This window comes from Schistosoma mansoni, chromosome W (genome assembly GCF_000237925.1).
Source record: "Schistosoma mansoni strain Puerto Rico chromosome W, complete genome".
Classification (NCBI taxonomy): domain Eukaryota; kingdom Metazoa; phylum Platyhelminthes; class Trematoda; order Strigeidida; family Schistosomatidae; genus Schistosoma; species Schistosoma mansoni.
This window is the reverse complement of record NC_031502.1, coordinates 1,469,650-1,485,310: the sequence shown is the minus strand read 5'-3', so window position 1 is coordinate 1,485,310 and position 15,661 is coordinate 1,469,650. Positions and strand designations below refer to the sequence as shown.

The 15,661-nt window shown below is 35.2% G+C and overlaps 1 protein-coding gene across 1 annotated transcript in view; it reads left to right on the top strand.

Annotated features, from left to right (window-relative positions):
• Smp_157020 (putative hemicentin) overlaps positions 1–15,661 on the top strand; it is a gene marked incomplete at both ends in the record, with an annotated part of 109,067 nt that overhangs the window by 60,493 nt on the left and 32,913 nt on the right. The window contains 10 exon segments of the mRNA XM_018799888.1: positions 99–235; positions 1,446–1,758; positions 2,558–2,882; positions 3,815–4,103; positions 6,643–6,750; positions 6,883–7,116; positions 7,459–7,739; positions 8,652–8,815; positions 10,580–10,640; positions 13,408–13,814. Of these exon segments, the coding sequence (XP_018653756.1) occupies positions 99–235; positions 1,446–1,758; positions 2,558–2,882; positions 3,815–4,103; positions 6,643–6,750; positions 6,883–7,116; positions 7,459–7,739; positions 8,652–8,815; positions 10,580–10,640; positions 13,408–13,814 (2,319 nt within the window).

The window sequence follows — 15,661 nt, the reverse complement described above, 5'->3', positions numbered from 1 at the left end:
TAGCTTCAATTGACTCATGATTTCAACTATAGAAATACTGAAATCTCCACAAAACCCCTTCTGATTTAAATTCTTTTATTTTTAATTTTGTTTTGCAGAACCAGAAAGACCTTATCCTCGTGAATTAGATAAGTTATGTCTGAGCCAATTGACAGTGCAAGTAGAAGGTTTAAAACAAGTTCATATACCATCTCCAGAACCTAAACCATATCCGGAGAAGCCATATTTCACAAAGGTACGTCAATTATGAATTCACGCTTATTGATCAGATATTTATGATTCACTTCAACTTCTTTTAAAGTGAAGATGGTTATTTTCTATTTGTTATGTATTGAGATGTATATATAGTGACACGTAGACCAGCTAAAAATCCAGGTACATATTTACTAAGTATCAATTACTGTACTGTAATCGATAAGAGTTGTCCATTATACTTCACGGAAGATCGATACGTGTTTTGATGGAGTTTTGTTCTCTGAGCTGGATGGTTTGGTCGTGGAGTTTTCACCGTCCTTCTGAACGACATCATCAGCACAAACTTCGGGCATAAGTGAAGTGTTTGAATTTCTCCACATGTGATTCACAGCTTGTACTGTGCACCTCGATGTTGATTGGTTCTTATTGACCTTAAATCTGTCATTGTTTATTTCTTTGTTTTGGTTGTATCTCCTATTGGTTTCTCAGCTACAAATCTTCTCCACCATCTCAAGATCGATACGTGTGTTAAATGCTGGATATTTCTGCTCAACCATAATTCATACTTTTATTTCAGAAAAGAAAATTGAGCTTCACTATCAAAATCAATCCATTTATAAAATAAAGTAGTAATCGGCTTGAATTCCCTGACTCCCAACACATTAAAGTATTAAATGAATGAAGATATTTACTGTTTTACTACATCCCAAGGTAAATTTCGTCTTGGTCAAAAAAAACTCTTCACAAATAGATCGACACATTGATAAGCCAATTAATCTCACTCTCAAACCACGATAAGGTTCCAGTAATCTTACTTTTAATTCAGTCAATATGACATAGTGAGCAGTAATTCTCATCGTATTACTTGATGGCTATTAAATATGACCTGCGAAGCTAAGAGACAAGTTTATGTTACTAGCATCTGATAGTACATGTTTCTTGTGTACTTTGAAATCATAGGATATTGATACATTTCCGAATGCAACATGATTTGAACACAGCTGACATGAAGATAAGAAAATGTCATCAAACCTACACCAAAACTCAACCTTTTTCACTTCAGTCATAGTTACTACCGCTTTAATTCTATCCAACTAATGTTTCTCAGCATAATGTATCATAACAGAACACACAATCTGTTCAAGTGAAATGTCTAAACCTATTTCCATAGTGTCTTAATTCATCTCGTATACTACCATGACATTCACACTAATCACTATCTTTTCTAACATACAACTTTTTCATAATAGACATTTAGTCCAGAAATAGAAATATATGAAGGTGAACGATTGGTTTTAACAGCTGAAGCTTGCGGCAATCCAATACCGTTCATCAAATGGTACCTAAATGGACAACCTTTAGTTGATAGCCCAGATCATCAACAAACTCAAGTTGGACCACCTGTATCTGATGTGAATGAATTACAACCTCATCCAGTAATAATGACAGGACATTTAATTATGAATGAATTATTCCCAGAAGATTCTGGTCTTTATACATGCATAGCGGAAAATATGGCTGGTCAAGCAGAAATTATGGCTAATATAAGTGTTATACCAAAAAGTAAATTGTTAAGTTTGCACATTTGAATCTTTACACTTTGTAAATTGTTAAACTCATGCCTAAACTTTTCAAAGATCAGTATGAATTAAAACTAACCAAAGTGACAAGAAGCTTTATTTTAATACTATTCATAAGAATCCAAGTAATCAGTTATATATCCCGCTGCTCATTTGATGTGTGAGGTTCAGTTTAGTTGAGTAACAGATCATTACCTCTTTATCGGCGTCGTATTATTTGGGGATATAACCAAAGTTTGAAAAATAACTGTCAGTCAATCACCTTTTAACATACTGTTAGTGTGTTCAATTGATGGAATGATTACAAATGGTTTAATTTGAATAGTTTTCACTTTAATAATGGTCAGAGTAAGGTCCCTTGAAGGGTGTTTAACGTTCCTGGAAAGATACAACAAATTGATTTTTATGGATTTTGGTGGAGTTTCATCGACTAAGATGGATGATTTATTCACAAAGCTTTCATAATCCTCCTAAGCAATACCATCGGAACAAGTTTCAGACAAATGTGATCTATCTGAATATCATTACATATTAATTGACAGCCCGTTCTGTCGACCTTAATCCTGACCGTTTCGTTCTATTGTGGGACTCCTCAGCAGTGCTCATCCACAACTACGAAATGGCCGTTCAGTGCTTCCAGGTTTTCCCTGGTAGTCTAGCTTCAAGTGACTCACGCTTCCAACTATGAAAATACTAAATCTCCACAAAACCTCTTCTAATAAAAATTTACTTTGTTATATAGATTTATGCTTAATAATGATTTTATTTTGTTTAAAAAATAGCCATAAGCGATACAAAAAAACCAACTATTCAACCACCGGAGTTTATTAAATTCCCAGACTCTCCAGTAAGAGTTCAACCTGATCAAGAATTGATATTAGAAGTGGAAGTTAAAGGTTTACCACTGAATTCATTGAATTGGTATCATAATGGAATGATTGTGTATAACAATCCGAATCAATTCATTCAAAATATACCTAATACAGGGATTACAAGATTAATCATTCAGCGAATTCAACCAGATGATCAAGGAGAATGGATAGTGACAGCTACAAATCCAGCTGGTTCGTGTTCGAAGTGTCTGCAAATAATTCGTGAAGAGCCTATGTAAGTTTTCATGAGAGCTTTAAATACACTGAATTTTATATGATGCGTTTATTTCAATCTCTTCATTCAATAAAAAAACTGTGAGTAGTGAAAATAACAACTCTATCAATCAGTAGGTTCCGCCTAATATATCTGAGTTACTATTCACTGAACAATCCATTTACATCCTCATTAAGGTGTGTTTTATAATTAGTAACCATAGTAGGTTTTATAACGAATATTCTTTTCAAATCACTTGAATTTAACTAATTAATACAGTCCTTTCCTAAGATGGTGGTTGGAGGTGGTCAACAGGAAACCCTGGACCCTGGTTTCGTGCTACTTGGCACTCGTCAGCAAGGTGTACCTGTAATCTTAAAGGAACTGGTGCTCCCTGACGGATTTGATCCCGTGTCACTCAGCTTCACAGTCAGAGACGTTACCACTGAGCTATTCGGGCCGTGACCGACAGTCCTTTCTTTTATTTGTAATTCAGAGATAGTTGATCTTCATAGCAACCAATTTTACTAAGGACTTTATTAAATCATTTTCATTTTAAGCTTACATTCGATAAACCAGATTCAGCTTGCTTGTCTTCAACTAGATCATCTTAAAAATGTCTTTACTTAAAAATTAATCACTTATCTGAAGGTGTTAACTAGACCTCCAGAGTGTTTTATTATTTTGCATATTATTCCACTGATAAATATATCATGCCTTAGAAATTGTAGTATTTAAAATTAATCAAAAGATCAAAATTATTGAATCTAGTTAAACAATAACACCGTTAAGCGCCAGATAAATGGGTCGACTTACGCATGCGCGATCGTGAATGCTCACTATTGAGTCGTCTCATACTAGGAAGAAACGGTTGTCCTGTGCTTCCAGGTTTTCAACAGTGGTCTAACATTAATAAATGCATAATCTCAATATATATATGAATTAAATTTCAGATCTGTTCTGCCAGAGCCAGTCGTTCATACTGAATATGAATGGAAATTAAGTCATCCATCTATGGATATCACCGACTTATCGCATACATATCAACAACAAACAATATTTATACAACCAGAAATGATTCCACCCAATTTCATTGAACGATTTCCAAGTGAACTTAAAATAAATGAGAAGATCCCATTGCATATAAATAGCAGAGTTTATGGTCAACCCAAACCAAGCGTACAATGGCTTAAAAATGGGAAACCATTGTATTCAGATGAAAGGATACATTATCATGTATTGGTAAGTATCGAATGTCTTTTAGTTTTCTTCATGGGATTCAATGTTATTTTGTATTCAGGTTAATTAACAGTTTATTGATTAATTCCAGTAGGCTTATCAACATGAAAAACAATCTATTAGTTATTGTAAGCAAAGATGGATAGTGGCTAGCAGTGGAATCCAGGACACGCGTTTCGTCCTATTTGGGACTCGTCAACTGGATGTACCTGCATCTCAGAGTTGATGTTCACTCTGGGACTCCAACCCAGTAACTTTCGCTTCAAACGCCATCGCGTTATCTACTCGGCTACTGAGTCCTGATAGCCACTTGCTTGTGCAGTGGAGTGAAGATTAAATTCACTTAGTATTGTTTGGTTGAATCTTCCCATTCATGTTTAGGACTGACCAGTTGCATTCATAAACATTAGTGAGAAGATTCAAACAAATAATACTAAGCGAATTGAATCTATTAGTTAGTTAGTGATTCCTACCTACTAAGATACTCAACTTAAAGGTGGAAACGAATAACTGTTAATAACATCGACAAATAGGATAACAAAATTGTTCCAATTTGATCATGAAAGCTTTCGTTATTTTGTACCGACCGCCCATTCAAAGTCACAGCATCTTAATCTTCACAGATTAGACTAATTGCTAAGAGGTGATTTAAGGTTCTAATAATTTGATTTTCAACTAGTAGATCACTGGCTGATACTTTAATCAAACAGACGGTATCCCTTAAACATATGGTGTGGGTCAGAGACCAAGACATATATTTTTACTTGATGAATGTCTCATATTTAACTAATAAACGTTATTGCTCTATGAAAAATCCCACTCTACAACAAGCTTCACTTAAATGATCCTACAACTTGGATTCATACAATAATGGTAACTGACTCCCTTTTTAACTTTTTCACCTGTAACATTCGAAGTGAAGTCTTTATAGAATAACGGATAAAAGCTAATAATTCATGTCTAATTCTAGTGAATTACATTTATTGCATTTATTAAATTTGCCATTTTAGAATAACGAGGAACTTAACTAGACTACACGATGAAAGTTTGGAGTTTAGCTATTTGATACTCATTGTTTTTAATAAGTCAGTGAAACCACTTCGTCCTCTACATTATACACCAGTTTTTTAATTGAAATCTTGAACTGATCATAGTTAGACAGTCAGTGGAAATCAAGAAGCCCTGGGGAATGATCTTATCTTAGCATGAGACTCTTCAGAAATGCATATCCACAAATCTGTCTCTAACAGTTGGATACCAGAACCAGCGGTCTAGAAGATAAGAGTTCGTGCATGAAGCCAAAGGTCCTGGATCTGACCTCTGATGAGGTAGTTGTGGATACTCATTGATGTTGAGTTCCATTCAAGGATAAGGCATCTATCCATTACTTCCTGAATTTTAATGGTCGCTAAGTTAAAATCATTCTATAATCTTAACTAAGAAATTCGAAATATTTCTAAAGATCCCCTATAGTAATTACTTGTAAAAGTAGAGATCGGTTAGAAGACGATATTCGTATAGTTTCTATTTATATCAGTACTCTACTTCCTAAATAATATAGTATTTCTTCCAGATATTTATTTTAAATTAACCTTTTTCATTCGTACATAATCATCCATAAAAAGATTGAAAGACTCTAGATCATAATAGTTATTACCTAAGTTATCTTTTTAAAATTAAAGTCATACATCCTAGTGACTTCGACCAACACTTGGAAAATTGGTATCATCATTTGTATGATGTAATAGTGAATAATGTAGCTCAGCAACTAATAATGTATAATCTTACCACTACTAGTGTAGCAAGTTCATTAACTATGAAATGGAATTATATGCTTTAGAAAACTTTGTGTGTGGGCTGACCGAAGCAGGTGGTTTTCTTAGGGGGACACAGCCCAAGCCTTCTACTTAAAAGTCTGATCCACAAGGCAATGGAACATCGTGAGGAGATGCAGTCCCATGGTAGCCGGTGACCAACAATAGGTTCATACACCATTTGTTCCCTCAGGATCCTGAAGCCTATGTACATCATTGGTTTGGAATCAGGGTTTCCCAACTCCCCTATGTGGACCCACATTATCCACCAACCCAGTTAAGGCGCCGGACATTCGCTTTTCGTCCTCTCAATTCCGTAAACAACATCCCAACCACGAGAAGGCAGTGAGTGTGACTTCCTGGCAGAGGCTATATACGCGTGGCCATGTGAGAGCATTTAGAGAGGGAGAGCGGACTCTCCTCACCCTTGGCCGTACCAGGGCATTAGGGGGCACCTTGTTGATAAATGCTAAATGAAACAATTAATTAATTTGATCAATTATCATTGAAATCCTGGTACAATACAATGTCATATTTTGTGATAAATACCTTGTATGTGAAACAATAACTAGTCGTAACTTAGAGGATAGCACTACACGTCACATATTGTTTGCTTTCTAACAGTAATTAAAGTACCCAATGTACAAACATAGACATTAAAATTAGTCTTTTTATATTTTTATGGGAGAGACATTGAGACCTATGTAATTATGAACGTTTTTTATCAGGATAATGGTGAAGTGAGATTGGAAATTACAGAACCTACTGAAGCTGATTCTGGAATTTATGTAGCATCAGCGAAAAATCCTGCTGGAGAAGATCATTGTATTGTTAACGTAAGTAAATTTGTTAATGGTTATTGATTTCTTTCATGATGATTAGTAAACCTCCATAGATCTCTTTTAAGAAATGTGATATCATCGCATGTGCTTTAACATTCAAGAAGTGTTGCGATCTTTTTATTGTAGCTCTCCGTTGTACCTCTATCAAGTGTTGCCCCAACTGGTCAACCACCAGTATTCTGTCGAGGTCCTCTTCCTTGGTCTCCGACAGAAGCTGGTCCAATAATCACATGTCCTGGTGTGTTACATTTACAAGAAGGTCAGCCTATTCGCTTAGAAGCTGAAGTAATCGGGAAACCAAGCCCAGTAGTATCGTGGTTTATTAATGGTCGTCCGATTACCATGGATAAAACACACAAGGTAAATACTCTCAAATTTTATAAGTACTTTTAACATAGAACGAACTAGTTATATTTTAAAACCGTTTCCATCAAAACTTGATATCTAGTCGTAAGTCACTAAGGAACTGCTTTGTTTTTACCAGCCATATCTCAGTAATGGACACACTTGACTTCACATGCAATAAAATGAAGTATTTTCAGAGAATCCATGAAAGTGAACGAAGCTTCTTCTCAGCACCTATTTTCCAGGGATTTTCAAGCTTATATGAGTTTATTAAAGAATTATCTTGGTATCTTTTAAATGTCTCTAAACCAAATAATCATATCTTTTTTTCCATTTTCTAATCCCTTACCATTTCAGATCATCCCCATGCGTGCAAACGTATGTTCACTAATTCTAGATACACCAGTACCTAACATTGATTCTGGTGTCTGTAGTTGTATTGCTACTAATCAATTTGGTCAAGCTGAACTTCGATTTAATATACATGTCGAAAGTAAGCCACAAGCAATTTCACAGGCTCCTCGGTTCATACAAAAACCACCTACTCAACTGACAGTACCCCTTAATGAAGAAGTTACATTGTATGCGGTTGCAGAAGGTATACCACAACCAGTACTATCATGGCATAAAGATGGAAAGTAAGTTTATTGACCTATATTGAACATATTGGTTAGATGAAACATATAGGCTTGTTATGTAAGGAAATAGAAAGTTTATCATTACCACTGATGTAAAATGATCTGGATCATAAATTAATTATATTTAACCAAATCAACCGATCAAAATTTAGAAAAATCAGCAATATTTACATAAACCTTTTCATTCTAAGAATGATCCCAACAACAGAAGTGGCTAAGAAGATTTGTAGCTCAGGTGGATGATTTTGATGGAGTCTTGTTCTCTGAACTGGATGGTTTGGTCGTGGTACTTTCATCGTCCTTCTGAACGACATCACCAGCACTTCTACCCGACGTTTGTGCTGATGATGTCGTTCAGAAAGACGATGAAAGCTCCACGATCAAACCATCCAGCTCAGAGAACAAAACTCCATCAGAAGTGACCAAAACTTGATTTCCATTTATCAAGTTTGTTTGAGAAAATAGAGAAATAAATGAATTTTCATTGTATATTTTACATGTTAACATCTCCTTCAAATTGAAACCAGTCGAATAGACGCAGAAAAAGTGTCCCCTGGTAATCCCCAGTTTAAAAAACCAAAATAAGTGTCACTGTTAAATCTAGACTCATATTGTTGTACTAAATGATTAGATAACTAGATGGACATCAACTTAGGTTTCTTGTAAACTGTTTCTTGAAGTATGTTGACAATGTATATAGCTTCCACTGAATTCGTATTTGCTAGTTCATCATTTATAGAAGATGTAATCAAGTTTTGTCAAGTAATAATTAAAAGAAATTAATGTATTCAACACTGCTGAGGAGTCCCACAATAGGACGAAACGGCCGTCTAATGCTTCCAGGTTCTCTATAGTGATCTAGCTTCAATTGACTCATGATTTCAACTATATGTATAAAAAATTACATTTTAGGTTATTCACTGGAACATCAGATGGTCGTATTCAAATTTTAACAAATGAATTAGAGACAACACTTCATATTGTAGCTTTACAATCTGAAGATTTAAGTACATGGCAATGTTTGGCTGCGAATATAGCTGGAACTGCTTCAGCAAGAGCAAAAATTTCAGCACCAAGTAGGTCCTATTTTTTTTGAAAGAGAGATAATAAACTACTCAAGTAAAAACGGTTGCATAATTTTTATTGAAATGATTATATTTATTCAGTAGTTCTTTTTAAATATATCACTCGTAAACGTATCTGTTATGACTTGTGGCCGAGTGGATGCCTTGTTAATGTGTAACGTGATAAGACCGCCAATTAGAGATCAGCGAATTATCGATCGGACTAATGATACATGGAAACCATACGAGCAGTCTAGAGTACTTATCGGTCCTGCTTTCTGCCTAGCCCAGCCAGTTAAGTACAGAACAGCCTCTGAAGTATGAACCATTATTTTCAAACATACTGGATTTATATACCAAACTAACTGACCACATTGTACCATAAAATAGAAAACAACATTTGTACAAGATTTAGCCAAATGTGGCTGTGAATGAGGGAGGCAGTAATTAATAGACTGGGTATAACTCAGGAATAGTAAATCGTATAATAAAAGTCTATGGGTCAAAATAAAGCGCATAATAAGGGGAACATGAATATGAATAATGGAGTTACATAACAATTATGCAATAGGAAATATACATATCACATTGGTCCATAAATAGTTCTCAAAAGTTACCATTCATAAATCTCCACGGGATATGACAGTATCCGATATCAGTTATTCTTAGTCTAGATTTATTATCAAGTCAAATGGATCTTCAATTAAAATTAATCACTTACAAATTCAAAGATATTATATCTACAATGTATCGAATAACGGATTCCACACTAAAATAAGATATATACTGATCAGTAGGAAATAACCTAACCCCAAAGCCTAGAATTCCTTCTTGATAACCTCTCACATGTTAATATCAGTTGCAACTCAGTATTCTATGGTACATGTCATTAACGTTTATTGGTTGGGTTTTTCTTATCAGTACAGAAGGGAGAATAACGTGAAACTAATTACTTTTGCAAAGTTAATCAATTGAAGAATAAATATTGTTGTGATTTTATAAAAGAAGGCTGTATGCCAATTCCTTGTGGTCTTATGTACGGCTTTTTTATCACACGAATTATCCACCAATCAAAATACAACTTCCACAATCTTAACGCTGTACCAAATCAATGACGTCCAACTGGTATGAGCAGTTTAACGTCCTTATCGGTCCCTTGTCCATCTAGCCCTTCCAATTGAGTCCATAAAAACCAATTACAGCTTCTAATATGCGAATCATTTATTTCAAGCAGAATCGGTTTATATACCAGACAGACAGACGGCATCACACCATAAAATAGAAGATATTATATCTACAAGATCAAGCCAAATGTGGCTGTGAACGTGGGATACAGTAATCAATAAACTGAGTATAATTTAGAGACAGTAAATCGTATAATAGTAATTCATAGGTCAATATGAAGCTTATAATAAGATGAATATAGATATCCATAATCTAATTACTCAATAGTAAAACAATAAGAATATATATAGAATGATCGTCCATTAATAGGTCCTGAGAGTTACCCGTACTTAAGCCTTCGCTATGATATAACAAATATACTATTTAAAGTGATGTATGGTAGTGAAAATAAAGTATAATTAGTCGTTGAGCATAGACAAATAACTACAGCCTACGGACTATTCAATAAGTGATTTTCCTTCCTATTATTGATTTTGACTCCTAACTCCCTGTAGTCATATTGAGTATAGTATTCTCTAGTGTTAATCTGATTCTTTATTTTGGATAGCAAATCTTGGTTCTAATATAACGTGATTTTTATTTCATATCTAGTTGAAGAGAAACCTAAAGAAATAATTCGAAAGTTTAGTATACCAAAGAAACAACCAGAAGGGTAAGAAACGATTAGTTTCCTATTTTTCATTCATTATTACATACGATTATAAGCAGTTATAAATCAAATGAATTTGATAGACAGATTCCAGTGAATATTAGGGGAGAGTCCGCTCTCCCTCTCGAAATACCCCCACATGGCCACGCGTATATAGCCTCTGACAGGGAAGTCCCACCCACTGCGTTCTCGTTGCGGGGGTGTTGTTTACGAAATTAAGAGAACGAAAAGCGAATGTCCGGCGATTTAACCGGGTTGGTGGAAACGGGAAGTTCACCTAGGGGAGTTGGAAAACTCTCATTCCAAACCAATGGTGTACATGGGCCCCAGTATCCTGATGAACCAATTGTTGGTCACTGGCTACCATGGGACTGCATCTCCTCACGATGCTCCACTGCCTTGTAGATCAGATCTTTAGGTCAAAGGCTTGGGGTGTGGTCCCCTAAGAAAACCATCTGCTTCAGTTTGTGCACCTGGTCAGCATCACAGCCCTCACACAAATCAAATGAGATTTGTGTGGCGCATATGTATTCGGTGCCCCTTTGTACCAATATTTATGTGTTCAAATAATAATTATAACATAATAACCTGTCTTTACTAATCTATGAAATCAGTTAATAATGTCCCAACTACTCACCACGTTTACGGTTTAACAGTCTGCAACTGAAATCTAACCAGATTGTTTACATTAATGTGAGTCGTTATGAGTATTGTGAACAAAATCATGATTTTAAATACATTGTTTCTAATGAAAATACCATCAATAGGACACTTCGATGAGACAAACACACTGAAACTGTGTGACTTTTTTCAATAGTCTTCAGTTTGTGTATGTAGTCACTTGATCGGAACCACTCATTTATCATCGAAATAATGTAGTCATCGTCACAATAGACGTGATGAAGATCGATTAGGTGTTATAGTATGAAGCTGAGTAATAAACATATTATTTAAGCTCTTATTACATGAATCGAAAACAACCGACATGAACGAATCTCTTATTTAGTAAGACCTGATCCAGTGAGTTTGATCCGTATGTGAAGTGTTTTTGATTGATTGTTAGTTATTCTAGTATACATTATATAATCCATTTATATATTTTCTGAAAGGGTAAAGATACTAAACTGTACATGTGGGACCTGATCTCAAATTACACTGGAGAGCTGTCAAGTGTTTTCTTAACTCTAGTAACTCTTTAGTTGATCCCAACCAATGATTATTTATTATCACGTGCAGACAGTAAACGCGGACAAGCATTGAAAAATGGGTAAAATAAATTGTTTAGTAAACCCCAATAAGGGGCTCCATGAGGTATTTCCTGGAGTTCTAGTGAGAAGCAGTAACTAGTGAAGTTCAACCACGTTTTTTGGGAGACATCAACTCACTGAAGACATTGATGAAATGGTTGCTCAACTTCGTGGATTGGTTGAAGTTAGACATTAACAACGTTGGATGCCGGCTCAGTAGTCTATCGGTTAATTGCTCACGCGCAAGACTGATAGGTCCTGGGTTCGAATCTCGCGAGACGGGATCGTGGATGCGCACTGCTGAGGAGTCCCACAATAGGACGAAACGGCCGTCAAGTGGTTCCAGGTTTTCCATGGTGGTCTATTTTCAACTGAGTCATGATTTCAACTATATATAAACCCCGATAAGTTGAGTGTATAATCTTAACATCTTCTTCAGCATTAACGACGTCCCAATCTAGTTATTTCCTTAAAATAACTAAGTAAAAACAGTTTAGCCATGACTTAATTTATAGCAGTTAATGAATGTTTTTAAGCACAATCACATAAAAAAATAATTTTCAAGTAAAATTAATATTGGATACATTATACTACTTACAAAATGTGAACACTATGATTTACAACGGTTAAAAAGATGTGTAGCCGCAAGGGAGAATGTTAGTGTTATGTTCTCTAATGTGATCAGAAACTTATAAACACTTATATTACTGGTATTTGTAGTGAACAAGAGCACGAATGGGGGCAATCGAATGTTTGTAAACTCAAAATTACAGAACATCTTAGTAAAACCTGGGAACCAAACAGTAAATACTTAATTTACAGAATGTCGATCAAACTTGACTGTTTCTTTGCAACTACCAATTAGTTGTTTCAGACTTCACTGTTCCTTTATCTCAATACCAATTGCTTCCTGTTTCTGTTCCTCCCTTTTGGATCTTCTAATACCAGATATTCTACTTCTGACTCACGATATATACTACTTATGTCGGTATATGTAGCACACATCACAGTATAATTGTAAAAGTGATCATCAGAATTAATTTATCAATATAATCTGAACAATAATATTAATACTTACTCACTTGCACAAGCAAGTGGCTATCAGGACTCGGTAGCTGGGTGGATAACGTGATGGCGTTTGGAGTGGGAGGTACTGGGTTCGAGTCTCAGTGTTAACAGCGACTGTGAGATGCAGGTACATGCAGCTGACGAATCTTAAATATGACGAAACGCGCGTCAAACTGGATTCCACTGCTAGCCACTATCCATCTTTGCTTACAGTGCTTGTAAATTAAGGCTATATCGAGACAATACGCACAGTATGCACATATACCAATAAGAGATGGACTGATCAATTGCAGTCCTGAACATCAACCGGAAGATCCAAACAAACAATACTAGGTGAATTTAAACAATATTGTCTCATTCAATTACATTTTTCTTTGCATTTACTATATTATATAATAATATTGATATTCGTATATGGAAAATAGTAAATTAATCAAGATAATTTATTTTTTCAGACTACAAGAAATAACCTCTCCTAATCCAATAATAATGTCACCACCTCAATCAGTATGCATAAATGAAGGTGAAAATGCTCGTTTTACAGCTCATATTGTAGCAAATCCATCACCAATTGTAACATGGTACGTGAATGGTCAACCTGTACCTTCTTATGGAGTTATACAGGCACAACAACCGGAAAGTGAAGAAATACGATACATTAGTAGATTTGATGGTTTAATTTATTATCTAGATATGCAAAAATGTAGACCTGAAGATGCAGGTGAAATAGTTGTTGTAGCTCAACGAAGTGATATTTCACCAGAATTAGTCAATATTGAACCAAATGCTGTTGTTAGTGCATCTGCTAAATTGGAAGTGATACCAGTAATTGATTTACGTGCACAACTTAAACCAATTCCAAGTAAGTTAAAATTCTACATAAGAATTTGAAATTGTTTGTTTTATACAATTATCTCAATATTATAATTGAGATCATGAATCACTTGAAGCCAGACGATGGGACTCATCAGCAGTGCGCATCCATGATCCTGTCTTGCGAGACTCCAACCCAGGACCTGTTAGTCTCGCGCGCAAGCGCTTAACCACTAGACCACTGAGCCGGCATCCAACGGTGTTAATGTCTAGCTCCAGCCAATCCACGAAGTTGAGCAACCATTTCACCAATGTCTTCAGTGAGTTTTTATCTCACAACAGACCTGGTTGAACTCCACTGGTCACTGCTTCTCACTAGAACTCCAGGATATACCTCATGAAGCCTGTCACTAGTGAGCATATGATTATTATCAGAAGGGGGGTTTGTGGAGATTTTAGTAATTTTATAGTTGAGATTATGAATCAATTGAAGCTAGACCACCATGGAAAACCTGGAAGCTTCAATTGATTCATGATCTAAACTATAAAATTAATAAAATCTCCACAAACCCCCTTTCTAATTATCTCAATAGTCTTTTAAAATGAAGCATACTTTTTTTTCAATAACAGCAGAAGACATCAGATTAAGCTTTCTAGTCTATATAATAATTGAAAACATACTCTTTCACATTTAAATACATCAATTAATTTGATTAAAGCATTATGAAAGACAATAAATTTCAGAAAGTCACTGATATGACACCTAATAAAGTGAACGTTTAGGAAGGGATTGGGTCAATTGTTCAGTTTACAAAATATCCGTGTATCTTGTCAAAATTATGGATTTTCGGATTTTTTAAAGTTATTTTTAATAGTTGAATTCACAAGTCAATCTAAGCTAGACCATTTTTGGAAACCTGAGAGCACTGGATTGCCGTCCAGTCATGGTATGAGGCGACTCATAAGTGCTCACCTGAACCCAGGACTTCCGGTCTCGAGCGCTAACCCTTGACCTCTAGTCCATTGAGACGGCATCCAACTGTGATAATGTCTAACTCCGACCGATCCATATTTATGATGAACGCTACAATCTGGTGACGAATAGTTCAATTGAATCTATTAATGAATAGCCCTAACCGATAGTATTCAAAGAAACATTTTCGTAACCAAACTTAGTTAGGAACTTGTTAGGTAACGTCATGGTATCATGTTCAATCCTAAATAATATATATTTAAATGTCAACTGAAATTCGAATCCATGTTTTTAGCATGTGAATAAAAATGTGTACATTTTTTCTTTCTTCCAGAACCATCTGTTGAAGTAATGCCTGAAAAAGTTATGCCAATACAAGAAGGTCCTGCAATGCGTGCACCACGGTTCTTGAAATTCTTACAACCTCAAACTGTTCCTGAATCTTCAGAAATAATGTAAGACAAGGTTTAATTTGAAAGTTTATTATACCCTTAATACAGTTGCTATTCCATACTAGATTAATCAATCAACTAGATAGATAAACATTAGTGTAGAAATACGCCTGCAGTGTATGAACTCTCAAGTGGGGACAACCAATTCATTATAATATAGAATTAAAGAGTTCTTTCCTCAAATATAGAAACCATACGATCAATACTTCATTTGAAATCCTCCATCCATTGTTTCAAACTTCATCGTTCCTTCATTGCCATAACAATTACTCTTTGTTCCCATTCTCTTCGATCCGATCTTCCCAACCTTTCGTTGCCAGGCATTTTCCTTCTGATTAGTCTAATGTACTGCTGATATCAATATAAGTAGCACACATCACACTTCGATTCCTTGCATGATAAAAATAAAATGACGTCTTACGATTGTAAACTATTTTTGAAATTGGAAATACATGATTAAAAATAAGAGTC